The sequence below is a fragment of the Rhinatrema bivittatum genome, chromosome 19 (genome assembly GCF_901001135.1).
Source record: "Rhinatrema bivittatum chromosome 19, aRhiBiv1.1, whole genome shotgun sequence".
In the NCBI taxonomy this organism is placed as follows: Eukaryota; Metazoa; Chordata; class Amphibia; order Gymnophiona; family Rhinatrematidae; genus Rhinatrema; species Rhinatrema bivittatum.
The window spans coordinates 43,934,876-43,960,265 of NC_042633.1; the positions used below are offsets into that span (position 1 = coordinate 43,934,876).

A 25,390-nucleotide genomic window follows, 5' to 3' on the forward strand; every position below is an offset into this window, starting at 1 on the left:
GTAACCCCGCCTCCCGCACGCCTCCATCACCTCCTCTGTATCCAGCTAATTTCTGAGCCAGTAATGAGCTCCCTGGATAAAATTTAGCCGGGGAGGGAAATTTAAATTCTCAGCCTTGGTTCAGGTGTCTCCAAAAGTGACCCTTCCAAAGCCTTTTAAATATCGAGCTCTGTGTGTGGTAGGGAGGGGTGGATTGGCTGCACCCAATCCTCAAGGAAGAAGCGAATGCAGGATTGGCCAGTACCTTCACCCTTTACAGTTGCTGCTTCCAGTGCATCCTTATTTCTTTGTTCTTTGGGATTTTTATCTGCCTTCTCATTGCTGTGCTACATTTTGATTTATTGAAAGGCGGATGAGAATGCTAATTAAACTAAATGAAGGAGGAATATAAGGTGAGGTCTCCCCGAGTTAATCTGAGGAGACAGAGACATTCCTGAAGCCATAGCAGCCTGGGAAGTTCCAGAAACTTCCTGCTAAATACGATTCCAGCAGGACCTTGCCAGGCCAATCGCACTCTTGTGCAATCCTTCCTGCTGCAGCAGAAGGACTTCTATGAATCACAGCACAAGACGCAGCTTGCAATTGTTAAATACAGTTTTATAGGAAGATTAAAGAAATTATTCTATCTGCATCCAGAAATAAACAGGCACCACCACTCAGGAATAGAAGGCAAAAGGCATTTAAAGGAGGCAGTGCACACCCTAAACCATTCGAGAGACCGCCCAACACCGTGCAGCGCAGGGACAGGAACTGAGGACTTCCAGCACCGCTCGAGTGGCCGCCTCTCCTCTCTTATCCTGCAGCTGCTTCCTGGCTGGGCCTCCTCTCTTCTTTATGCTAATAGGTGCTCATGTCATCTATAACAGGTATTGGGAGTGATAGGTGTGCTCCAGGCAGAGGCAGGCTGTGCATACAGGGCAATTCCTGCGCCGGGCGTGCATGACAGTGAACCTGCATGGGCTGCGAGCTCCTCCCAGGATTGTGTGCACGCAGTTTATGTACAAGTAGTGTATTTCTGGAGCTCGTGGCTCAGGAGCGAGGTGGCCTGCTAGACCGGAGGGGCAGGGGCTCCTGGCTCCCCCCGCCGCACTCATGAATGAGAGAGGAGGAGCAGAGATAGGGCCCAGGCCTGGCTTCAGGGCAGTCAAGGGTCTCTCTCACGCAGACTGCAGGCCTGGAGCGCCCAGCCAACACCAAAACGGTGCAACCTTCACCTGCGCATCTTCTGAAGCTGGAAGAGATGAGAAGGGAGGGTCAGACAGCGGCGGAAGGAGGAGGAGCTGGTGCTTGGTGTAAGCGTCGGTCCTTACCTCACTGTCCACCAGATTTCGTTTGTAAAGTGCTTCCTTTGCTGCCTCCTGCCAAGCAATGAGACACAGCCAGCAGCAGTTAATGGGCTAAGCCAGCAATCCCTAAAGTACAGCAGAAGCAGAGAACAGGAGGATGGTCTTACCCGATTGCCTTCCTGCGCCAGGCGTCGGGCAGCCTCCGTGTATAACTGCAGGTACCTCTCCAGCTGAGCCGCGTATTCTGCAGAGGACAGAGAGAGAGAGAGATGTAGCAACAGTTCTGGATATTTCACGCTGCAGTGTGGAGCTTGTCTGAGCATCACCGGATACCTCTTCTCATGGGCTGGCCGCCTCTCTCCAGCTGCACTCGCTGCCACTGGCCCCGTTGCATGGCGTCTCGGTACTGGTCCATCAGCTCGTTGGGGGGCTGTCTCTGGGCCTGCCTGTAGCTCTGGATCTGAGCAATAAGATGCAACATAGTCACAGACAGACAGACATGCTCCATTCCTTTCCTAATAATTCTTCAGTTTGGAGAAGAGACGCTAAGGGGAGATAGGATAGAGATCTATACAATTAAGGAGTGGGGTTGAATGGGTAAACGCAAAATTGGTGGTTTACGCTTTCAAAAAGTATGAAGAGGAGGGGATACAAAATGATGTTAAACATATTATCTAGTAAGACAAATAGGGGAATATATTTTTTACTCAACACAAACTCTACAGTTTAAATGGCACCGGCAGCCATGTGAAAGTGAAAGCCAGGGGATGCTATGAGGTTAAAGGAAGTCCCATGCCATAGATGGTGTTAGGGGGGGGAGGGTTTGCTTTATATCGGCCTCAGTTTATATTGGCTCAATACAATTTCAAATTGACTGGTCCCACTCTCCTCTCAACTGTCCTAGACCCCCCTCCACCATCTCACCTTCCTCTCCAGCCTCTCCTTCTCAAATGCCAGGACATTCAGGCTCTGTAGTGTAAAGACAGGTCTGCCAGAGAGAAAAGCACGCGATGAATTGTAAATCAGAGGGGAGCACCAGAGGAAGGAGGGCTGCAGTTCCCCAGGGCATCCGCAAGAGGGAAACCCCCCCCCAAACTTCCCTGCCAACCGGCATCTCCAGCAGGGCCTGGAGCAACCGCAGGATTCCTGCTCAGAGCTGTCAGGGTTACAACCACAGTGCGGGCCGCACCACTGCACTAACTCCTACCGACGGGAGCTGTGCTGAACAGGGAAGCCTGCAGCCTAAACCTTTCATCATCAAGCACTATAAACTGCTTCCAATACACGACTCTGATTGCTTGTTACATCCAGCAGCAAACATACCCCATGTGACTGACCTTACTGCTAATTACCCCTCCCGACACTGATTCATGGGCATGAAGCCCAATCTGTGCACAAGTACTGCTACAGACAGACAGACAGACGCACACACGTAAGCAGGTGCACAAGTACCGGCAGTCACAGACAGGAAATAGCATCCCCTTTCCTTTCAGGAAAGAGTCAATCAATTGCAAGTGAGAGCTTGGGAAGAGGAGGTGTACGACCAGTCGGGTGTAGTTTAGTTACATCACTGAGCAGAATGAGGATCCAAAAGGAAATTTTAAAACAGAACACAAGGCAGGAAGAATGCACCAACCCATAGACAGATCACAAGCCTCCTGTGCCGAGAGTAAGTCATCCGCCGAGACCATGAGCCTCCTGTGCCGAGAGTAAGTCATCCACACACTGTTGGAAAAGGACGCTCGTGTTCTGAGTGGATGATTTACTCTCGGTATGGGAGGGTTGTGGTCTGTGTTGGTAGCTCACTATTGGCACAGAAAACTCATGGTCTGATTGTGCAGATGACATATTCTTGGCTCGATGTCTCACGGTCTAAGACATCCATAGAAATACACCAAAAGCCACCAGTACCAAGAGAAGCTATCCACATGAACAGCATGAGCCTCCTGTGCCAACAGTATGTCATCCACACAGGCCACATGCCTCCCGTGTCAACAGTGAGCCACCCACACAGACCATAAGCCTCCCGTGACAAGTCATCCACACAAACAGACCATACGTTTCCTGTGCCAACAGCGAGCAACCCCCACAGATCACAAGCCTTCCATGCCAACAGTAAGTCATTCACACAAACCACAAAACTCCTGCCCCCAACAGTGAGCCACCCACACAGACCATGAGCCTCATATGCCAACAGTGAGCCATCCACATGGACTATGAGCCTTCCGCCTCAACAATGAGTCACTTACAAACCATGAGCCTCCAGCCCCCAATAGTGAGCCACCCATAGCCCGATCACAAGCTTCCCACCCAACAGCAAGCTACTCCCAGTCAGACCATAGCCTCCCCCCCCCCCAACAGTGAGCCACCCACACGGACTATGAGCCTTCCGCCTCAACAATGAGTCACTTACAAACCATGAGCCTCCAGCCCCCAATAGTGAGCCATCCGCATAGACTATGAGCCTCCCGCCCCCAACAATGAGCCACCTACAAACCATGAGCCTCCAGCCCCCAATAGTGAGCCATCCATAGCCTGATCACAAGCTTCCCACCCCAACAGCAAGCTACTCCCAGTCAGACCACAGCCTCCCACCCCCAACAGTGAGTCACCCACACGGACGAGCCTCCTGCACTAATAGCAAATTACCTGCAAACCCACCACAAGCCTCTCACCCCAACAAAAAGCCACCCCATTAGTGAACCATAAGTTTTGTGCCTCAACAAGCCACACCGACAGACCACAAGCCATCTGTGCCATCAGCAAAGTGCCCAGGCAGACCACAGGCCTTCTGCACCAACGAGCCACCCTGATCCCACGGAGAGACCACAAGCCTCATGTGCTGACAGTAAATGTGAAAGGGATGCTTCCGAGGTGGAAAAACGGCTGAATGCCTGCATCCCTGCTTACAGAGAGGGACAAGTGAAAGAGTGCAAGTAGCATCTTACCCTCAACCCTGAAGCCAGAGGAACACAGTGCATCAACACTACGGAGCTCATACCCTGCTTCCTGGATCCGCATCCCCCTATCAGCTGAAGGTGGGAATGCTGCGGAGGCCGTCACGATCCTTGCTAAGGTGACATCTGCCGGCCGGATGTACAGGATTCCAGACGGAGCCCTGCTGCCTGGCCCCAGGCTCACGAGCGACCGGACTAAGATCTGTTACAAGCAGAGGGGAAATTCCTTGGGTGCTTGCAAACAAAGGCTCATGGCGCCAGGATCCGGACACTAATTCTGACCGAGCTCCAGGGAAAGGAGGAACTATCTGTGCCAAAAAAAAAAAAAAAAAAGACTAAAAACAGAAGAGATCACAGCCTTCTGCCAGCACCACAGAGCTCCGTCTCGGGTTCCTACCTGTTTCTGTCCTCTTTCACCGGGGCGGGTCGCTGTTGAGGTTTTGGAAGAGCAACCTGTGAAGGAGAAAAAATAAATAAGTCATGCAGTTCATGACACATTTATAGGGAGGGAATGTCTACGAGAGGAGAGAGAAGGAACAGAAAGGGGTAAGAGAGAAAAGGAGAAAAAGCAGGGCGAGACGTGTGATGGTGGAGCGAGGGAAGGTCTCTCTCTTACCGCTGGCATGCTGGAGGGATCAATAACCAGCCATTTTTCAGTGGTGCTGTCCAGCTGCTGGGAGCTGAGGGGCTCTCGGATACGGACCATCACTTCTAGCTTTCCCCCAGTTGGTCGACGCCCGTCCAGCATCTAATATGGGGGGAAAAGCAGAAAATTCAAAGCAAAAAAGGCTCCTGAGCCACCCGTACTCTAGCTCAGGGTATCACCAGCCCAGCAGTGGCTGCATGTGGACCTCAGAGCCTGGGGATCTCAGCGCAGGACTGCAGAGGACAATGGTGGGATCATATCAGGAGAGGAGAAGAGACCAATGAAGAAATTGGGGAAAAAAAACCTTAAAAGGAGTAGTTGCCAATGTTAAAAATTTACATGAGATGTGGATGTTGTTTAAAACTATCATCTTGGAGGACCAGATAAAACGTATTCCATATTATTTATTTTTTTAATTTATTTTCACCCTTATATACCCATAACACACAAAGGAGTGACACCATGGCAGCGCGCATTTTCTTTACCCCACCACATAATGTACACCAATAAACCATCGTATCTGTCCATAAAACTATTCCCGCCCTCCCCACCTCGCCCCACTACTCTGCACAGGCAACTTCCCTACCAATCCTCAATGCCTAATATGCAAGAGACACTCTATGGAAAACTCTTATGTGGCAAACTTTGCAACCACAAATCCCCAGTTTCCAAAGAGACGAGCTCCTTTAGCATCACATCTACAATCTCAATCGTTTCTATCACAAGTCACATCTGATGCTAAGCATTTCTCCTCGCTGGTCACACTCGGCTACCATGGAAGCGACCTGCTCTTAAGAATAACCGTTTTTTTTGCTAAAAAAAAAACCCCAGCGCCTTCCGTCCCCAAAGTCCGGTGAGTGGATCTGGGAATGGCGCCACCCAATCTAAACGTTTTACAGCCCCGGGCAGCCTCCCATCTGCTGACGTTTATTGCACGAGGAGAGCACGTAAGAAAGCTGCATTGCGTTTCTCGTACAGCAGCACTCGTGGTTCTGGAGAAGCACGTCCGACATCTGGGTGGGGTCATGGATATCCCCCCCAGTTCCACCCCGAGAAAGGCAGGTCTTAACCTTCTCTGGAATATCAGAAATGCCATTTACACTTTCTGCAAGGTCTCCCCACAATTCCGCGGGAAGCTCCTCACCTCAAGGATTTCACGGATTTCACAGTTGGTTTCCAGGGCCTCCAGCTTCAGGTGCGCAGTCCCTACCACCCGGTCCTGCTTAAAGAGCCCTCTGAGGACAGAAAGAACAAAAACCAGTTCCGCATGGGCAGACACTTTCCAGAATTCCCTCCGGTTTCTTACCCATGAGAAAAACTGCAAACGTTCGGTCTCAGAAGTCTTTCCTGTATCCTATTTCAGCATTGGAGGAAGAGCCGGTGTCCCTCATACCCCTTCCCCAACGTTCCAGTCCATGCCCCCTACATCCTGTCCCAAGTCCCCCTTCCTAGCATCCCAGCCAGCAGCAGCCTCTCCCCAGGCTGCAAAACCATGCACCAGATACTCCCTCTCTGCAGGCTGCAAAACCATGCACCAGATACTCCCTCTCCCCAGGCTGCAAAACCATGCACCAGATACTCCCTCTCCCCAGGCTGCAAAACCATGCACCAGATACTCCCTCTCCCCAGGCTGCAAAACCATGCACCAGATACTCCCTCTCCCCAGGCTGCAAAACCATGCACCAGATACTCCCTCTCCCCAGGCTGCAAAACCATGCACCAGATACTCCCTCTCCCCAGGCTGCAAAACCATGCACCAGATACTCCCTCTCCCCAGGCTGCAAAACCATGCACCAGATACTCCCTCTCCCCAGGCTGCAAAACCATGCACCAGATACTCCCTCTCCCCAGGCTCTGTGCCCTGTACCCTCACCCCAAGGTGCTGAATATTAGAAGGGCCTGCATTGCTTACAGCGTTCACGCATCCTTTTATCCTGTGTACATTGTACCCTCGGGCCTGTGTCCCTCTCCCCAGGCTCTGTGCCCTGTACCCTCACCCCAAGGTGCTGAATATTAGAAGGGCCTGTGCTGCTTACAGCGTTCACGCATCCTTTTGTCCCCTGTACATTGTACCCTTGGGCCTGTGTCCCTCTCCCCAGGCTCTGTGCCCTGTACCCTCACCCCAAGGTGCTGAATATTAGAAGGGCCTGTGCTGCTTACAGCGTTCACGCATCCTTTTATCCCGTGTACACTGCAGCCAGATTTCATTAATAAATGAGTAGCTGAACGTGCTGACGTCCTTTCCGGGTGCTATTTCTGAGGTGCAGAATGCAGCGCGTAGATTTAAAAGTTAAAATAAAACGTTCGCACGCCCGTTTACTCAAACGGCCTGAGCCTCCCCTTCCCCTCCCACCGGGAATGGTGGCTGAACGTCCGTCCGTCCGTCCGCACGCTGTGGAAGGGATTAAGCTTTCCCCCGAGCTCCTGCTCACCCCTTGTGGAGGACTTCAAGCTTGATGCCTTTGGCCTGGATGGCCCTCTTCAGCCCGCGGTGTCCTCGGTTAATGGAGAGCTTGAACTGCTCTTTAAACACTGTCAGGAGAGAAAGGTAAAAGCCCCGAGTCACCAGAACGAAGAGATTACCTCAGTATAACCTGAGGAAATACAAAACCCATCAGGGAAAAAAAATAGAGAGAGTCACAGAAAACGTTTATCCCAGGACAAGCAGGAATTGAAAAGCATTTCCAGTCTCTCTTTAGTATTTTTTTTTAAAGGCAATAAACGCCAGTTTCACAAAAGATAGGCAGAAAATAAAAGACTGTGCCAAGGAGGAAAGCAGAAGACAGAGAAGTGTCCAGAAGAAGATCCATAGGTCCCTAGAAAAGGATCCCAGATGTTCTGCAAACTGCGTGGCTCCCCCTCTTTTTCCATTGTATAAACCTCAAATAAAACCTGCCAGCCTGGGGGGGTATCCCTTCTATAGTGAGGGCAATGCACACCTGGCACCCACTGCAAGAGAAGACTAAAACGTTCTCGCCCCGGTGAGACCCCCTCACCTCCCAACCCACACACAGCTCTGCCAATGCACCCCCTGCTATTCCAGTACTGAGACCCTCACACACATAGCTCTGCCAATGCACCTCACTCCTGCCCTGCAGCACCTCCTGCTATTCCAGTACTGAGACCCTGACACACACAGCTCTGCCAATGCACCTCACTCCTGCCCTGCAGCACCTCCTGCTATTCCAGTACTGAGACCCTCACACACAGCTCTGCCAATGCACCTCACTCCTGCCCTGCAGCACCTCCTGCTATTCCAGTACTGAGACCCTCACACACACACGGCTCTGCCAATGCACCTCCCTCCTGCCCTGCAGCACCTCCTGCTATTCCAGTACTGAGACCCTCACACACAGCTCTGCCAATGCACCTCACTCCTGCCCTGCAGCACCTCCTGCTATTCCAGTACTGAGACCCTCACACACAGCTCTGCCAATGCACCTCACTCCTGCCCTGCAGCACCTCCTGCTATTCCAGTACTGAGACCCTCACACACAGCTCTGCCAATGCACCTCACTCCTGCCCTGCAGCACCCCCTGCTATTCCAGTACTGAGACCCTCACACACAGCTCTGCCAATGCACCTCACTCCTGCCCTGCAGCACCCCCTGCTATTCCAGTACTGAGACCCCACACACAGCTCTGCCAATGCACCTCGCTCCTGCCCTGCAGCACCTCCTGCTATTCCAGTACTGAGACCCTCACACACAGCTCTGCCAATGCACCTCACTCCTGCCCTGCAGCACCCCCTGCTATTCCAGTACTGAGACCCCACACACAGCTCTGCCAATGCACCTCGCTCCTGCCCTGCAGCACCCTTTGCCACCCTCTGTTATTCCTCTTCTTACCGGGGCAGTTTGTATTCTTGATCACATTTGTTTTGTCTCTTTGTGCTTCCTCCTGGAAAAACAAATATCAAAGACATAACTGCACCTCCCCATGCCAGAAGCCTAAACCCTACCCAGTGACCCTATTCTCACACTCAGAGCAACGGGAAACTCCTTGCATGAGGGGCAGCCCCAACTCACCATGTTCGGGTACGGGAACTCAAAACGCACAAACGCATCAAGGTCATCAGGGGTCATACCTGTAAATCAACAAATGTGGCTTCAACACAAATTCCCCTTCCCTTTTTCAGAAGGTAAGGATTACCTGGGGGTGCTGGGACGGACAGACGGACGGACATACACACCATCCTTTTTCAGAAGGTAAGGATTACCTGGGGGTGCTGGGATGGACAGACAGATGGACACACACACCATCCTTTTTCAGAAGGTAAGGATTACCCGGGGGTGCTGGGATGGACGGACGGATGGACACACACACCATCCTTTTTCAGAAGGTAAGGATTACCTGGGGGTGCTGGGATGGACGGACGGATGGCCACACACAACATCCTTTTTCAGAAGGTAAGGATTACCTGGGGGTGCTGGGATGGACAGACGGATGGACACACACACCATCCTTTTTCAGAAGGTAAGGATTACCTGGGGGTGCTGGGATGGACGGACGGATGGACACACACACCATCCTTTTTCAGAAGGTAAGGATTACCCGGGGGTGCTGGGATGGACAGACGGATGGACACACACACCATCCTTTTTCAGATGGTAAGGATTACCCGGGGGTGCTGGGCTGGACGGACGGATGGACACACACACCATCCATTTTCAGAGGGTAAGGATTACCTGGGGGTGCTGGGATGGACAGACGGATGGACACACACACCATCCTTTTTCAGAAGGTAAGGATTACCTGGGGGTGCTGGGATGGACAGACGGATGGACACACACACCATCCTTTTTCAGAAGGTAAGGATTACCTGGGGGTGCTGGGATGGACAGACAGATGGACACACACACCATCCTTTTTCAGAAGGTAAGGATTACCTGGGGGTGCTGGGATGGATGGACACACACAACATCCTTTTTCAAAATGTAAGGATTACCCGGGGGTGCTGGGATGGACGGACGGATGGACACACACACCATCCTTTTTCAGAAGGTAAGGATTACCTGGGGGTGCTGGGATGGACGGACGGATGGACACACACACCATCCTTTTTCAGAAGGTAAGGATTACCTGGGGGTGCTGGGATGGACGGACGGATGGACACACACACCATCCTTTTTCAGAAGGTAAGGATTACCTGGGGGTGCTGGGATGGATGGACGGATGGACACACACAACATCCTTTTTCAAAATGTAAGGATTACCCGGGGGTGCTGGGATGGACGGACGGATGGACACACACACCATCCTTTTTCAGAAGGTAAGGATTACCTGGGGGTGCTGGGATGGATGGACGGATGGACACACACACCATCCTTTTTCAGAAGGTAAGGATTACCCGGGGGTGCTGGGATGGATGGACGGATGGACACACACAACATCCTTTTTCAAAATGTAAGGATTACCCGGGGGTGCTGGGATGGACGGACGGATGGACACACACAACATCCTTTTTCAGAAGGTAAGGATTACCTGGGGGTGCTGGGATGGACGGACGGATGGACACACACACCATCCTTTTTCAGAAGGTAAGGATTACCTGGGGGTGCTGGGATGGATGGACGGATGGACACACACACCATCCTTTTTCAGAAGGTAAGGATTACCTGGGGGTGCTGGGATGGATGGACGGATGGACACACACACCATCCTTTTTCAGAAGGTAAGGATTACCTGGGGGTGCTGGGATGGATGGACGGATGGACACACACACCATCCTTTTTCAGAAGGTAAGGATTACCTGGGGGTGCTGGGATGGACGGACGGATGGACACACACAACATCCTTTTTCAGAAGGTAAGGATTACCTGGGGGTGCTGGGAGGTTGATCCCCTTCACCACAAACAAGATCATTTCGTTGTTATTGAGGTCAGGAAAAATCCTTGAAAGAAGGAGAGGAAAGAATGTGATATTGCAGCTGGAAAGGCAGAGCACAGGCAATGGGAGGTCCTGAAGGAAACAGAGGGGCGAGGCAGGGGGAGAGAAGGGGGGAGCCTGGCGCTAGGTAAGGCTGAGAAGACGCACTTGACAGTGCTGATGGTCCGCTCCTCATAGTGGTACTTGGGCAGTGAGAAGCCCTTGGCGTGGGCTTGCTTTACCATTTCCATGTTCTTCTTGCACTCCTCAGCCATCTTCTCAAACCTGAGTTAGAAAACAGGAGCAGCGCGTTAGCTACGTCCCGGCACCCCGCAGCCACTTCACTGGTCTGGCGATGCAGGATAAACACTTACTTTGTGGTCTCTGTGATGTTGCCCAGGTGAGTGAACTGTTTGGAGTAAGACATGCACATCTGTGTGAGGACATGAGAGAGAGATTTCCTTAAGAGGGGGCCTGTGCATCGCTCCCTGCTCCCATCCCTCATGCATCAGCTGATGCCCTCAGACTCTCACCCCATCCCTCCATAGGCACCGTATCCATTAACGGCTGCAGAATCTCCCTCCCTCCCTCTGAACACACAATTATCCACTGACGGCTGCAGACCCTTCCATACACACCGTATCCACTGACTGCTGCAGAATCTCACTCCCTCCCTCCGTACAACCGTATCCACTGACTGCTGCAGAATCTCACTCCCTCCCTCCGTACAACCGTATCCATTAACGGCTGCAGAATCTCACTCCCTCCCTCCGTACAACCGTATCCACTGACTGCTGCAGAATCTCACTCCCTCCCTCCGTACAACCGTATCCACTGACGGCTGCAGAATCTCACTCCCTCCCTCCGTACACACAGTATCCAGTGACGGCTGCAGAATCTCACTCCCTCCCTCCGTACAACCGTATCCACTGACGGCTGCAGAATCTCACTCCCTCCCTCCGTACACACAGTATCCAGTGACGGCTGCAGAATCTCCCTCCCTCCATACACACTGTATCCATTAACGGCTGCAGAATCTCCCTCCCTCCGTACACACAGTATCCACTGACGGCTGCAGAATCTCCCTCCCTCCCCTCCGTACACACTGTATCCAGTGACGGCTGCAGAATCTCACTCCCTCCCTCCGTACAACCGTATCCACTGACTGCTGCAGAATCTCACTCCCTCCCTCCGTACAACCGTATCCACTGACGGCTGCAGAATCTCACTCCCTCCCTCCGTACACACAGTATCCAGTGACGGCTGCAGAATCTCACTCCCTCCCTCCGTACAACCGTATCCACTGACGGCTGCAGAATCTCACTCCCTCCCTCCGTACACACAGTATCCAGTGACGGCTGCAGAATCTCCCTCCCTCCATACACACCGTATCCATTAACGGCTGCAGAATCTCCCTCCCTCCGTACACACAGTATCCACTGACGGCTGCAGAATCTCCCTCCCTCCCCTCCGTACACACTGTATCCAGTGACGGCTGCAGAATCTCACTCCCTCCCTCCGTACAACCGTATCCACTGACGGCTGCAGAACCTCAGCTCTCTCCCTCCATACATACATTGTCCTTCAGGTTCTACTCTGCACACCTAATCTTGTCTGGCACCACCTCCCCCTCACCCGAGGACTGTAGTGGTGGGAGAGAATGGGCCGCGTACCTCATGCTGCTGTCGCAGTACTTCCATCAGCTCTGCGTATTGAGCCGCCGTCTTGGGGTGAATGCTTTGGCCTCGGCGCTGCGCGAGGGTGAAGTCGTCCTGATTGACGGGGGCCTGTGGTACCTAAAACCGCAGAGAACAGACACCACCTCTAGTTGCAATACCGACCGGGCTGTGCCGCCAGGCCCCCAGGCCAGAAATGAAGCATTTAGGGGCCTCCCTTACTTTCGTGATGTCCACGGGAAGTCCGTTCTGCGAGGCCTCGATCATGGGATCCAAGCCCTTCGCCTGGCGCAGGAAGATCTTGGCTCCCTCCATGTCGTTCTTTTGCTTGGCTCGGAGTGCGGCCTGCATCAGCTGCTTCTTCCGGCCCTCCAGGAAATTCAGTTGCTGCTGGGCTGCAGCGACGGAGAACAGAGAAGAAATAGGGGGTGGGCAGGAAGAAGAGAGTGGATTTGGTCAGCTCGGAAAAGTCTCTTAGCAGCGCGTAGCACTGTCCAAGCAATCTGACACCCCCCCACCCCCCCGAGGGAATAGAGAATAGCTGTGCTATCCCGGGGCAAGGAGGAGGAGGAGGGAGAATCACCGGTACCTTTCGTGGAGATCTTTGGCGGGGTTTTGCCCGTGCCCTGAGACGTCGCGGCTGCAGAGGAGGCTCGAGGGGTCTGAGGGTTGGAGGACTTCGGTGCCAGTCTCCCAGAAGCAGGACGGACGCCTGACTACAACAAAACAGAAGGAGAGGTGCTGTACAGTGAAAAAAAAAAGAGAGAGAGCGAGAGAGGCATGGGCTGCGGGACAGGACTGGCCTTGCACAAGCACACAACATCAGCAAGCTCTGACCTCTCTCGCCTCCTCGTCCTCATCACCCTCGTCGGCATCCTGCGCGGCCAGCTTCATGGCACTCTCCAGCACCCCCACGATGCTCTTCTGGTCAGCCGACTGCTCCACGCCTTCAAGCGGAGGGAAACCTGTCAGGGAGCATCAACATTAGAGGACCTTAAGCGAGAGAGGAGAGAGACACCGCACCTGGCCACAGTCCCAGGCTGCAACCTGTAGCTACTGACCACCAATGCTCCCTGCCACTAATCCCAGGCTGTGGCACCTGAATACCAAAAGCGTCCACTCACCACCAGTGCCCGATTACAAGTCTCTGCTCAGAAATCTATCAAATTATACCAACCTTGCAGGGTCTGGCACCAGACAGCAGGTGCATTTTACATCCTCTGCTTTAATGATCTGCAGCAAGGTCCCTCGACAGTTACCTGGGGGCACCGGAAGTTCGGAGAAGTCCACGGCCTTGCCCGCCTTGTGAGTTCGGATGGCTTCTTGGTATTGCTGAAATGCAAGCCGGGGCAGTGAGACGGGACTGCGCGCGCAGTGCTCCAACGCCGCTGGGCGTGCGCGGTGCTCCAACGCCACTGGGCGCGCGAGCATTTACTGCGGTGCTGCGGCGGGGGGAGGCAGCGGCGTCTTCTGCGGCACCGCGACGGCCCCGGGCTCAGCGCGGGCGGCGCCCGACGGCACCGCTTACTGCAGCTCTGCCACGCCCCGGCGTCGGTGCAGAAGAGCACGGTGCACGGTGCGGCGCTCACCTTCACAATGCGCTCGTGCATCCTGCCCTTCCGCTCGTCTCCTTTGCCCCTCGCCTGGGTGGCTGCTGTTTTGTACCTCTCCATCCTCTGCTGCAGGGCCTCCAGCACATCCTTGGGAGGAGGGGGGATCTCGGGGGCTACGGATACAGGAACGGGAAGCGTCGGTATCCCACAGACACGAACCTTTCTACTGCGGACCCCCCCCCCCCCCCAGTCGCTCTGTCTTTTGAGTTCCTAACCTGGGGCAACAGGGGACCCAGCGGGGACTGCCTGAGGAGGAGCCGAGCTCGGAGAAGCCACCGCTATCGCCTGCTCCGGAAGCTGGTCTGCAAAAAAAGAGAGTGCACCACCGGTCAGAGGAAGAGAGAGGCAGCCGACGGGCAGGGAGAGGTGCAGGAGGCACTCGTGCACCAGAGAAAAAAGAAAGCCAAGAGAAGTAACGGCCATTTCCTCCTCCCCCCACCCCCGTACTCTCTCTTACCAGGCGGAGGGGGAAGGCTGCTCACGTCCACAGGCTCCCCTTTCTCCAGAGCTGCCAAGACAGGGTCCAGAACCTGCAGAGGGGGCAGAGAGAGTAAAGGATCCCTTGCAAGGCACAGGGGGACAGACGGACACAGCGAGGGTCACTTTCAGCAGCCCGATTTCTCAGTTTCGGGATTTGCGCGTGCGTGTAAACGGTGTGAGGGACACGCACATCCGTGCAGCGCCTGCTTCTGAATATTTTTTTTAAAAAGCTGCGTGCGTGGAAGCTCTCCCCGCCCCAAATCCAACCCCAGAACGTAAAGAAGACGCGCAGAATGGCTTCTGTGCACACATCGGCGCTCGCAATGCTGTGTAACAGGATTTCATGGTCCAGAGAATGACTGTACCTGTGTCTCAGAGCATGCAGCGAGGTGCAGGTTACTGTAACAGGACCTTCTGCTATGTCACGGTGTTTGTGCGCTCCAGAGAATGACTGTACCTGTGTCTCAGAGCAGGCAGCGAGGTGCAGGTTACTGTAACAGGACCTTCTGCTATGTCACGGTGTTTGTGCGCTCCAGAGAATGACTGTACCTGTGTCTCAGAGCAGGCAGCGAAGCGCAGGTTACTGTAACAGGACCTTCTGCTATGTCACGGTGTTTGTGCGCTCCAGAGAATGACTGTACCTGTGTCTCAGAGCATGCAGCGAGGTGCAGGTTACTGTAACAGGACCTTCTGCTATGTCACGGTGTTTGTGCGCTCCAGAGAATGACTGTACCTGTGTCTCAGAGCATGCAGCGAGGTGCAGGTTACTGTAACAGGACCTTCTGCTATGTCACGGTGTTTGTGCGCTCCAGAGAATGACTGTACCTGTGTCTCAGAGCATGCAGCGAGGCGCAGGTCACTCTCACAGGACCTTCTGCTATGTCACGGTGTTTGTGTGCTCCAGAGAATGACTGTACCTGTGTCTCAGAGCAGGCAGCGAGGTGCAGGTTACTGTAACAGGACCTTCTGCTATGTCACGGTGTTTGTGCGCTCCAGAGAATGACTGTACCTGTGTCTCAGAGCAGGCAGCGAAGCGCAGGTTACTGTAACAGGACCTTCTGCTATGTCACGGTGTTTGTGCGCTCCAGAGAATGACTGTACCTGTGTCTCAGAGCAGGCAGCGAGGCGCAGGTTACTCTCACAGGACCTTCTGCTATGTCACGGTGTTTGTGCGCTCCAGAGAATGACTGTACCTGTGTCTCAGAGCAGGCAGCGAAGCGCAGGTTACTGTAACAGGACCTTCTGCTATGTCACGGTGTTTGTGCGCTCCAGAGAATGACTGTACCTGTGTCTCAGAGCAGGCAGCGAAGCGCAGGTTACTGTAACAGCACCTTCTGCTATGTCACGGTGTTTGTGCGCTCCAGAGAATGACTGTACCTGTGTCTCAGAGCAGGCAGCGAAGCGCAGGTTACTGTAACAGGACCTTCTGCTATGTCACGGTGTTTGTGCGCTCCAGAGAATGACTGTACCTGTGTCTCAGAGCAGGCAGCGAAGCGCAGGTTACTGTAACAGGACCTTCTGCTATGTCACGGTGTTTGTGCGCTCCAGAGAATGACTGTACCTGTGTCTCAGAGCAGGCAGCGAAGCGCAGGTTACTGTAACAGGACCTTCTGCTATGTCACGGTGTTTGTGCGCTCCAGAGAATGACTGTACCTGTGTCTCAGAGCAGGCAGCGAGGCGCAGGTTACTCTCACAGGACCTTCTGCTATGTCACGGTGTTTGTGCGCTCCAGAGAATGACTGTACCTGTGTCTCAGAGCAGGCAGCGAGGCGCAGGTTACTGTAACAGGACCTTCTGCTATGTCACGGTGTTTGTGCGCTCCAGAGAATGACTGTACCTGTGTCTCAGAGCAGGCAGCGAAGCGCAGGTTACTGTAACAGGACCTTCTGCTATGTCACGGTGTTTGTGCGCTCCAGAGAATGACTGTACCTGTGTCTCAGAGCAGGCAGCGAAGCGCAGGTTACTGTAACAGGACCTTCTGCTATGTCACGGTGTTTGTGCGCTCCAGAGAATGACTGTACCTGTGTCTCAGAGCAGGCAGCGAAGCGCAGGTTACTCTAACAGGACCTTCTGCTATGTCACGGTGTTTGTGCGCTCCAGAGAATGACTGTACCTGTGTCTCAGAGCAGGCAGCGAGGCGCAGGTTACTCTCACAGGACCTTCTGCTATGTCACAGTGTTGTTTTTATCATGTGCTTGGAAATAAATGTCATTTAAAATCACTTGTGTTTCACCCTCCCGTGTGTCCAAGTGAAAAAGTGTGAATAAAACATTAAAAGTTAAGAGAAACAAAAGGGACAGAGACGGGAACAGAGTACCTTAGCTATGCGGTAGTAGGCAGTGGCCCGCTCACAGTCCCCCTGCTGCTTCGCTCGCAGCGCTGCCAGCTTGTATTCTCGCTGCCTGCCCAGCAGGGTTACTTTCACCTCCGAGTCGTCAGAACCTGAGCAGGAAGAAACATTTCAGACCCGTCCTTCTCAGTTTGTTAATTCCAACCCTCACGTAGCTTCTGCAGCCTGGGCAAAGGAGAACCAGCAGTCCGTAAAGAGGAGGGGTGAGAGAGGGAGGAGAGGAAGCATGCCGCCGCTGGAGGAGGAGGGAGGGAGGAGAGAAAGCATGCTGCCGCTGAAGGAGGAGGGGTGAGAGAGGGAGGAGAGGAAGCATGCCGCCGCTGGAGGAGGAGGGAGGGAGGAGAGGAAGCATGCCGCCGCTGGAGGAGGAGGGAGGGAGGAGAGAAAGCATGCTGCCGCTGGAGGTGGAGGGGTGAGAGAGGGAGGAGAGGAAGCATGCCGCCGCTGGAGGAGGAGGAGGGAGGGAGGAGAGAAAGCATGCTGCCGCTGAAGGAGGAGGGGTGAGAGAGGGAGGAGAGGAAGCATGCCGCCGCTGGAGGAGGAGGGAGGGAGGAGAGGAAGCATGCTGCCGCTGGAGGAGGAGGGGTGAGAGAGGGAGGAGAGGAAGCATGCCGCCGCTGGAGGAGGAGGGGTGAGAGAGGGAGGAGAGGAAGCATGCCGCCGCTGGAGGAGGAGGGAGGGAGGAGAGAAAGCATGCTGCTGCTGGAGGAAGAGGGGTGAGAGAGGGAGGAGAGGAAGCATGCCGCCGCTGGAGGAGGAGGGAGGGAGGGAGGAGAGAAAGCATGCTGCTGCTGGAGGAGGGAGGGAGGGAGGAGAGGAAGCATGCCGCCGCTGGAGGAGGAGGGGTGAGAGAGGGAGGAGAGGAAGCATGCCGCCGCTGGAGGAGGAGGGAGGGAGGGAGGAGCACAAAACTGGGCAATAGCAATACTGCTCTCCTCTCCTCCGTCCATTCTCCCTGCGCTGCTGCTGCTGCAGCCTGGAATGACTTCAGGTCTCACCTGCTTTGGGGAAGGAAGGCCCACGGACAGCAGAGGCCTGGGGGGACTGGACAGGCGAGGGGGGCAGCCTGGGCTTCGGCAGCACGGGTGGCGGCATCCTGGAGGGCGCGGGGTCAGGTCGCTGCGTGTCGGCGGCCCGGTGACTCGGGGCCGCTTCCTCCGCTGGCGATGGCGCGGGGGCGCTGCTCTTGCCCAGGGCGACGGGGGGCGGAAGCTCCTCCTCGTTGACAGTCTCGCCGCTCCTGAGTGAGGAGAGCATGTCCTGCAGCGTCTGGGGAGAAAAGGCAGCCGACAGGTCACGTCACAGCCTCACCCCCCCCCGCCGTTATCCCCCCCCCGGGCGGCGCGAGACCCACCTTCAGGCCTCGCTCGTAGCGCCGCAGCTTGGAGCTCTCCCCGGCTTGCTTTGCGTTGGCGATGGCGGTACGGTACGTCTCCAGCCTTTCTGCCACGGTGGACTCCAGTCTATCAGAGCCCGAGGGGGCGGCAGTCAGCTGGAAGGCAAAGAGCCATTAGCAATCGCCCCCCCCCCCCCGGATACGCAGTACAGGAGGCCATCACGGGGACCCCTCCCTCGACACACAGGCAGCTAATACCCTCCTATGTTTTACCTGTCACGTTTCCTCCTGCTCCTCCGGGCCTCCAGCTCGAGCGGAACCAGGACTGGGATCTGGCACCAGGACCCACGGATTTTTGTCCTCGTATTTCATCTCCCTCCCCGACCCCCTCTCACTTTCCTGTGCTGGGCTGGAGGCCATGCAGCAGGCGTAGTTACTGAACCGAGCACTAGGGGTCGCCCTGCAGCAATGACCCGTTTTTTCACTCCCCGCACATCTGAAGTGCGCAATTTGCTGGCAGAGAGAGCGTGGGGGAAGTGTGGCTGGGTCTAGGCAGGTTCCTGGAGGAAGAGTCCATTAAGTGTTATCAGCCCCCGCTTACCCCCCCCCCCCCCCCCCCGCGTCATGGGGTAACCATTCTTTGGAAACCTCCCTGCTGCCTGTGACTTGGATTGGCCGCTGTCTGAGGCAGGATGGCTGGGTTTCTTCTTGTGAAAGGTCTTGCAGTCCCTTCGAGGAACAAATTTCCCAGGCCCGTGTTCCCTATCCACAAGTACTTTTCCTCTTGAGTGGATTTGACCTCAGATTATTTTGGCACAGCCGGTCAGGTGACTCTCTCAGGCATCTGCTCAGGTTTTGCTATCGTTCTGTCGGGGCCCGAGCCACGCGGGACCCATAGCTGAACGTCATGAGCGTATCAGCAGTTAAGTGACCCGATAAATCTTGCCTGGGGGTGGCCCTGTATATAACTGAACAGTGCTGGTGACGGGATTGATCCCTGCGGCGCTCCACAGGACAGAGAGAGAGAGAGAGAGTGAGGCAGGACGGCGCTGATGCCAGGGAACCAGCCCGAGAGCGACTGTGCAGAAAGGAACCGAACCAGGCCTGCGAGCCCCAGCTCTTTTAAAGGAGGTGATGAGGATGCCACAAGCTGACAGGGTCGCGTGCTGCAAAGGAAATATCCCAGCCGCAGAGCTTGCCCACCTGCCAGCTCTCCCTCCTTATTCAGGACAGGGCGCGAGGGCCACACAGCCTCCCCCCCCTACTCCCAAGGTACCCGGCCCCTCCTGTGACGCACACCCAGCCCATACTCTGCCTGCAGGGACAAAGCATACCTGAGCCGCTGAGGGGTGCGAAGGTGCTGGAGTATCCTCCTCTCCCAGGACTTCACCCAGCTCTGCCTACAAACCAAGCAGAGAGAGAGTGAGCAGACAGCCAGCAGGAGAAGTCGGCCAAAGAGAGCAAGCTCATTTCTAATCCTCCCCCCGCACTCACCAGCAGGTCCTCGTCGTCCTCCACATCCTCATCCTCTTCCAAAGGCTCCTCATCCAGGTCCTTCATGCACAGGGCCGCCATCCTCTCGATGTGCTCCATGGGCAAAGGGGCTGCAAGCAGAAAGGGAGGCGCTCGAGTCACGGGGGCCAATATGGATCTCCCCAATCACGGCAAATCAGCGCCGAGCCTGAGCAGTGAAAGTAATCTAGGGACCGTGTTCAAAGCAGGTGCAGTGCCCGCTGAACACCCGGTGACATTCATGGCTGCTGGATAGCCGGACAAGTCACTTATAACTTTGTGGGCGGGCGGTGGGCAGATCCGTTTAACCAGATAAGCGAGAGCAGCCGTGCCACTGGATATCCCCTGTAACTCAGGCCGTGCTCTGCTGAGCTGAATGTTGCTTTCTGAAGGTGTGGGGGGTAAAAAAAAGTTTTTTCAGGTTCCTGCCATGCACAGGGACCTGGGCTAGGATTCCCTCCCCTCAGGGGCTGTGAGGCTGGATTTAGGGCGCCCAGCGCCGCGGTGATTGGGAGGGGATATAAACAGGGAAAAAATGATCCCCAGCAACTCACACGAAGGATCACTCCTGGCGGTACTTACTTTTCCCTTTGGGCTTCTCTGCCCCAGCTGATTTCCCTCCAGTCAGGGCCAAGAGTTCTGCCTCCAGATCCTCATCGCTACCCCCATCGTCGTCGCCGCCTCCCATCATCATTCCTTCTGGGGAGAAGTCCAGGAGCAGACCCATCTGCAGGGGAGCGGCAGAACTATCAGAGCCCGTGTCCACCCGCGCCACGGCACCGGGAAACCAGCCCCCCCCCCTCACATGCTCACTTAGCTTTAGACCTGGCAGGGCCGCAGCTCTCCCCTGCGCACAGGTCACGTTCTCCATGCTCGCTGGCACACAGGAAGCTCGGCTGAAGCTTCCTCCTGAAGTCTCCTGGGACTTGCACGCCTGCTTTTCCTGCTCCTCCCTGCCTCTTGCTGTTTCTAGGGACACTCCCAAGGGCGAGAGACAGGAAAAGCCTCGGTGAAACCCAACAACCCACCACCCTGTCCCTGGAGAAAGGGAACAGCAGAGCGATAAATTATATCAGCAGAGTGCTGCTGTGAACCTGTGGGGCTGCAGTGCCTCCTTTGCTAAGCTCGGTTCCTCACCCTACTTACAGTTTACTGGCGAGGAGCGGGAGAGGGGAAAAGGAACTGTCAACACCAGCATTCACCCCCCTCAAAATAAATTCCCATCATCCCCCCACATCCAGATACCCCCCCCCCCCACCCTTCACATCCAGGATCCCCCTTCCAAAATGCATTCCCATCCTCCCCTCCGCACCCCCTCCAAAATACCTTCCCATATCCCCAAAATACCTTCCCATCCTCCCGCACCCCTCCAAAATACATTCCCATCCCCCCAAAATACCTTCCCATCCTCCCGCACCCCTCCAAAATACCTTCCCCATCCCCCCGCACCCCCTCCAAAATACATTCCCATCCCCCCAAAATACCTTCCCATCCTCCCGCACCCCTCCAAAATACCTTCCCATCCCCCCCGCACCCCCTCCAAAATACATTCCCATATCCCCAAAATACCTTCCCATCCTCCCGCACCCCTCCAAAATACCTTCCCATCCCCCCCGCACCCCCTCCAAAATACATTCCCATATCCCCAAAATACCTTCCCATCCCCCCCGCACCCCCTCCAAAATACATTCCCATATCCCCAAAATACCTTCCCATCCCCCCGCACCCCCCCCCAAAATACCTTCCCATCCCCCCGCACCCCCTCCAAAATACATTCCCATCCCCCCAAAATACCTTCCCATCCTCCCGCACCCCCCCCCAAATACATTCCCATCCCCCCAAAATACCTTCCCATCCTCCCGCACCCCTCCAAAATACCTTCCCATCCCCCCCAAAATACCTTCCCATCCCCCGCACCCCCTCCAAAATACCTTCCCATCCCCCCAAAATACCTTCCCATCCCCCCGCACCCCCTCCAAAATACCTTCCCATCCCCCCAAAATACCTTCCCATCCCCCCGCACCCCCCCAAAATACCTTCCCATCCTCCCGCACCCCCTCCAAAATACATTCCCATCCCCCCAAAATACCTTCACATCCTCCCGCACCCCCTCCAAAATACATTCCCATCCCCTCGCACCCCCTCCAAAATACCTTCCCATACCCCCAAAATACCTTCCCATACCCCCCGCACCCCCTCCAAAATACCTTCCCATATCCCCAAAATACCTTCCCATCCCCCCCGCCCCCCCCCCCAAAATACATTCCCATATCCCCAAAATACCTTCCCATCCTCCCGCACCCCCTCCAAAATACCTTCCCATCCCCCCGCACCCCCTCCAAAATACATTCCCATATCCCCAAAATACCTTCCCATCCCCCCCGCACCCCCTCCAAAATACATTCCCATATCCCCAAAATACCTTCCCATCCTCCCACACCCCCTCCAAAATACATTCCCATCCCCCCAAAATACCTTCCCATCCTCCCGCACCCCTCCAAAATACCTTCCCATCCCCCCAAAATACCTTCCCATCCTCCCGCACCCCCTCCAAAATACCTTCCCATCCCCCCAAAATACCTTCCCATCCCCCCGCACCCCCTCCAAAATACCTTCCCATCCTCCCGCACCCCCTCCAAAATACATTCCCATCCCCCCAAAATATCTTCCCATCCCCCTGCACCCCCTCTAAAATACATTCCCATCCCCACAAAATACCTTCCCATCCTCCCGCACCCCTTCCAAAATACCTTCCCATCCCCCCAAAATACCTTCCCATCCTCCCGCACCCCCTCCAAAATACCTTCCCATCCCCCCAAAATACCTTCCCATCCCCCCGCACCCCCTCCAAAATACCTTCCCATCCCCCCAAAATACCCTTCCCATCCCCCCCGCACCCCCCTCCAAAATACCTTCCCATCCTCCCGCACCCCCTCCAAAATACATTCCCATCCCCCCAAAATACCCTTCCCATCCTCCCGCACCCCCTCCAAAATACCTTCCCATCCCCCCCAAAATACCTTCCCATCCTCCCGCACCCCCTCCAAAATACCTTCCCATCCTCCCGCACCCCCTCCAAAATACATTCCCATCCCCCCAAAATACCTTCCCATCCCCCCGCACCCCCTCCAAAATACCTTCCCATCCTCCCGCACCCCCTCCAAAATACATTCCCATCCCCCCAAAATACCTTCCCATCCCCCCGCACCCCCTCCAAAATACATTCCCATACCCCCCGCACCCCCTCCAAAATACATTCCCATCCCCCCAAAATACCTTCCCATCCTCCCGCACCCCCTCCAAAATACATTCCCATCCTCCCGCACCCCCTCCAAAATACATTCCCATCCCCCCAAAATACCTTCCCATCCCCCCGCACCCCCCCCAAAATACATTCCCATCCCCCCAAAATACATTCCCATCCCCCCAAAATACCTTCCCATCCCCCCGCACCCCCCCAAAATACATTCCCATCCTCCCGCACCCCCTCCAAAATACATTCCCATCCCCCCAAAATACCTTCCCATCCTCCCGCACCCCCTCCAAAATACCTTCCCATCCTCCCGCACCCCCTCCAAAATACATTCCCATCCCCCCCGCACCCCCCCAAAATACATTCCCATACCCCCCGCACCCCCTCCAAAATACCTTCCCATCCTCCTGCACCCCTCACCTGCCGGGCGGCCCCCTGCCCTTTGGGCCGCGGCTGCCTCTTGTTCCTGTTCATGGCTCCTCCCGTCACATCACGCGCGGAGAGCTCTCAGGGACAGGGACGCCGCTTGCCCCACTTTCCCGATCGCCGCCGCTTCCGGGTTCTGCCTCCCGTCGCTAGTAAACAGGTCTCTGCTTTACGGCACCTGCCAGCGCTATCGCGAAGAGAAAACAAGCAGAAGGTGGGGCGGCGGCGCTTTACGGCTCTTACAAACCCTGTCCTAAGCCAGCACGCCGTCCTGGACTGGGCGAGGCAGGACTACAAGTCCCGTCAAGCCCTGCGTCCTCGCTCAGGCCGGGGATTGCCTATTGCGACGTGGCGCCGCCGGCGGCAGCGCGCGGTCCTTAACAGGCGAAGCGAGACTACAAATCCCGTCATCCCTTGCGCCCCCACCCCTCCTCCTACTCACCACACCCACAGCCACGCCTCGCCGCCACCTCTTCCTCCTCACCCGCCGCACGCGGCTGCGCGAGCGCTTGCACCTGCGCTAGAACTCGGGCGGGAAAAAAGGGCGAGGGCGCGAGGCTTCGGTGCGACTTCTGCAGTTCCTCGGATTTCAGTCGCCCCCAGTCCCCTTTCCTCCACCCCAGGAGAGGGCATGCAGCGCTGTTAATGCTATGATATTTCCTCAACAGCGCGGGCACCTACAATGCATTGTTTTATGGTAAATTCTGCAGAGACCTAAAGTTTGTGCCAGTGCAGCCGCGGGGCCACTCCATCCTCTGGCGGAGCCCCGCACCGCTTGCTGTGAGTGCTTCTTCCCCTCTCTCATGTGTCCCTTGTGCAGCCCCCCCCCCCCCTCAGGTCAGCGAGGCCCCTTCTCTATCCCTCTCTCGGTCACCTGCTGTGACTTCTCCTTTTCCTCTCTCATGTGTCCCTTGTACAGCCCCCCCCCCCTCCCCTCAGGTCAGCAGGGCCCCTTCTCTGTCTCTCGGTCACCTGCTGTGACTTCTCCTGGTCAGCAGGGCCCCTTCTCCGTCCCTCTCTCAGTCACCTGCTGTGACTGCTCCCTCCCCTCTCTCATGTGTCTCTTGTGCAGCCCCCCCCCCCCCCCCCCATCAGGTCAGCAGTGCCCCTTCTCCCTCCGTCCCTTGTTGTGACTGCTCCCTCCCCTCTCTTATGTGCCCTTGTGCAGGCCCCCCTTCAGGTCAGCAGGGCCCCTTATCCGTCCCTCTCTCGGTCACCTGCTGTGACTTCTCCTTTCCCTCTCTCATGTGTCCCTTGTGCAGCCTCCCCCCTCAGGTCAGCAGTGCCCCTTCTCCCTCCATCCTTTGTTGTGACTGCTCCCTCCCCTCTCTCATGTGCCCTTGTGCAGCCCCCCCCCCCCCCTCAGGTCAGCAGGCCCCTTATCTGTCCCTCTCTCGGTCACCTGCTGTGACTTCTCCTTTCCCTCTCTCATGTGTCCCTTGTGCAGCCCCCCCCCCCCTCAGGTCCATGGGGCCCCTTCTCCATCCCTCTCTCGGTCACCTGCTGTGACTGCTCCCTCCCCTCTCTCATGTGTGCAGCCCCCCCCCCCCCCTCAGGTCAGCAGGACCCCTTCTCCGTCCCTCTCTCAGTCACCTGCTGTGACTGCTCCCTCCCCTCTCTCATGTGTCCCTTGTGCATCCCCACCCCCTCAGGTCAGCAGGGCCCCTTCTCTGTCCCTCTCGGTCACCTGCTGTGACTGCTCCCTCCCCTCTCTCATGTGTCCCTTGTGCATCCCCACCCCCCTCAGGTCAGCAGGGCCCCTTCTCTGTCCCTCTCGGTCACCTGCTGTGACTGCTCCCTCCCCTCTCTCATGTGTCCCTTGTGCAGCCCCCCCCCCCCCCCCCCCAGGTCAGCAGAGCCCCTTCTCCCTCCCTCCGTCACTTGTTGTGACTGCTCCCTCCCCTCTCTCATGTGTCCCTTGTGCAGCCCCCCCCCCCTCAGGTCAGCAAGGCCCCTTCTCCCTCCCTCCGTCCCTTGTTGTGACTGCT

At 55.7% G+C, this 25,390-nt stretch overlaps 1 protein-coding gene across 1 annotated transcript; it reads right to left on the minus strand.

Moving 5' to 3' along the window:
• Positions 1 to 576: 576 nt before the first annotated feature.
• Positions 577 to 23,703, minus strand: CC2D1A (coiled-coil and C2 domain containing 1A). The gene is made up of 29 exons (XM_029584681.1): positions 23,397 to 23,703; positions 20,306 to 20,450; positions 19,706 to 19,815; positions 19,546 to 19,611; positions 18,230 to 18,367; positions 17,874 to 18,144; positions 16,843 to 16,967; positions 14,503 to 14,575; positions 14,261 to 14,347; positions 14,022 to 14,158; positions 13,692 to 13,764; positions 13,270 to 13,397; positions 13,022 to 13,148; positions 12,655 to 12,827; positions 12,430 to 12,552; positions 11,131 to 11,189; positions 10,925 to 11,041; positions 10,708 to 10,781; positions 8,917 to 8,975; positions 8,737 to 8,788; positions 7,322 to 7,421; positions 6,034 to 6,124; positions 4,860 to 4,991; positions 4,641 to 4,696; positions 2,211 to 2,274; positions 1,620 to 1,746; positions 1,454 to 1,530; positions 1,311 to 1,358; positions 577 to 1,231 (listed from the first exon to the last, which is right to left on the minus strand). The coding sequence occupies exons 1-29, from the start codon at positions 23,448 to 23,450 to the stop codon at positions 1,211 to 1,213; spliced, it is 2,907 nt and encodes a 968-aa protein (XP_029440541.1). The 5' UTR covers positions 23,451 to 23,703; the 3' UTR covers positions 577 to 1,210.
• Positions 23,704 to 25,390: the final 1,687 nt, after the last annotated feature.

Excerpts from the sequence above, each read along its gene's own strand:
- CC2D1A (XM_029584681.1), bottom strand. The coding sequence starts at position 23,450 with ATGAACAGGAACAAGAGGCAGCCGCGGCCCAAAGGGCAGGGGGCCGCC. Across the intron at positions 18,145-18,229 it reads GCTACGAGCGAGGCCTGAAG|ACGCTGCAGGACATGCTCTC; the intron begins GTGGGTCTCGCG and ends TTTTCTCCCCAG. Across the intron at positions 4,697-4,859 it reads ATCCCTCCAGCATGCCAGCG|GTTGCTCTTCCAAAACCTCA; the intron begins GTAAGAGAGAGA and ends TCTCCTTCACAG.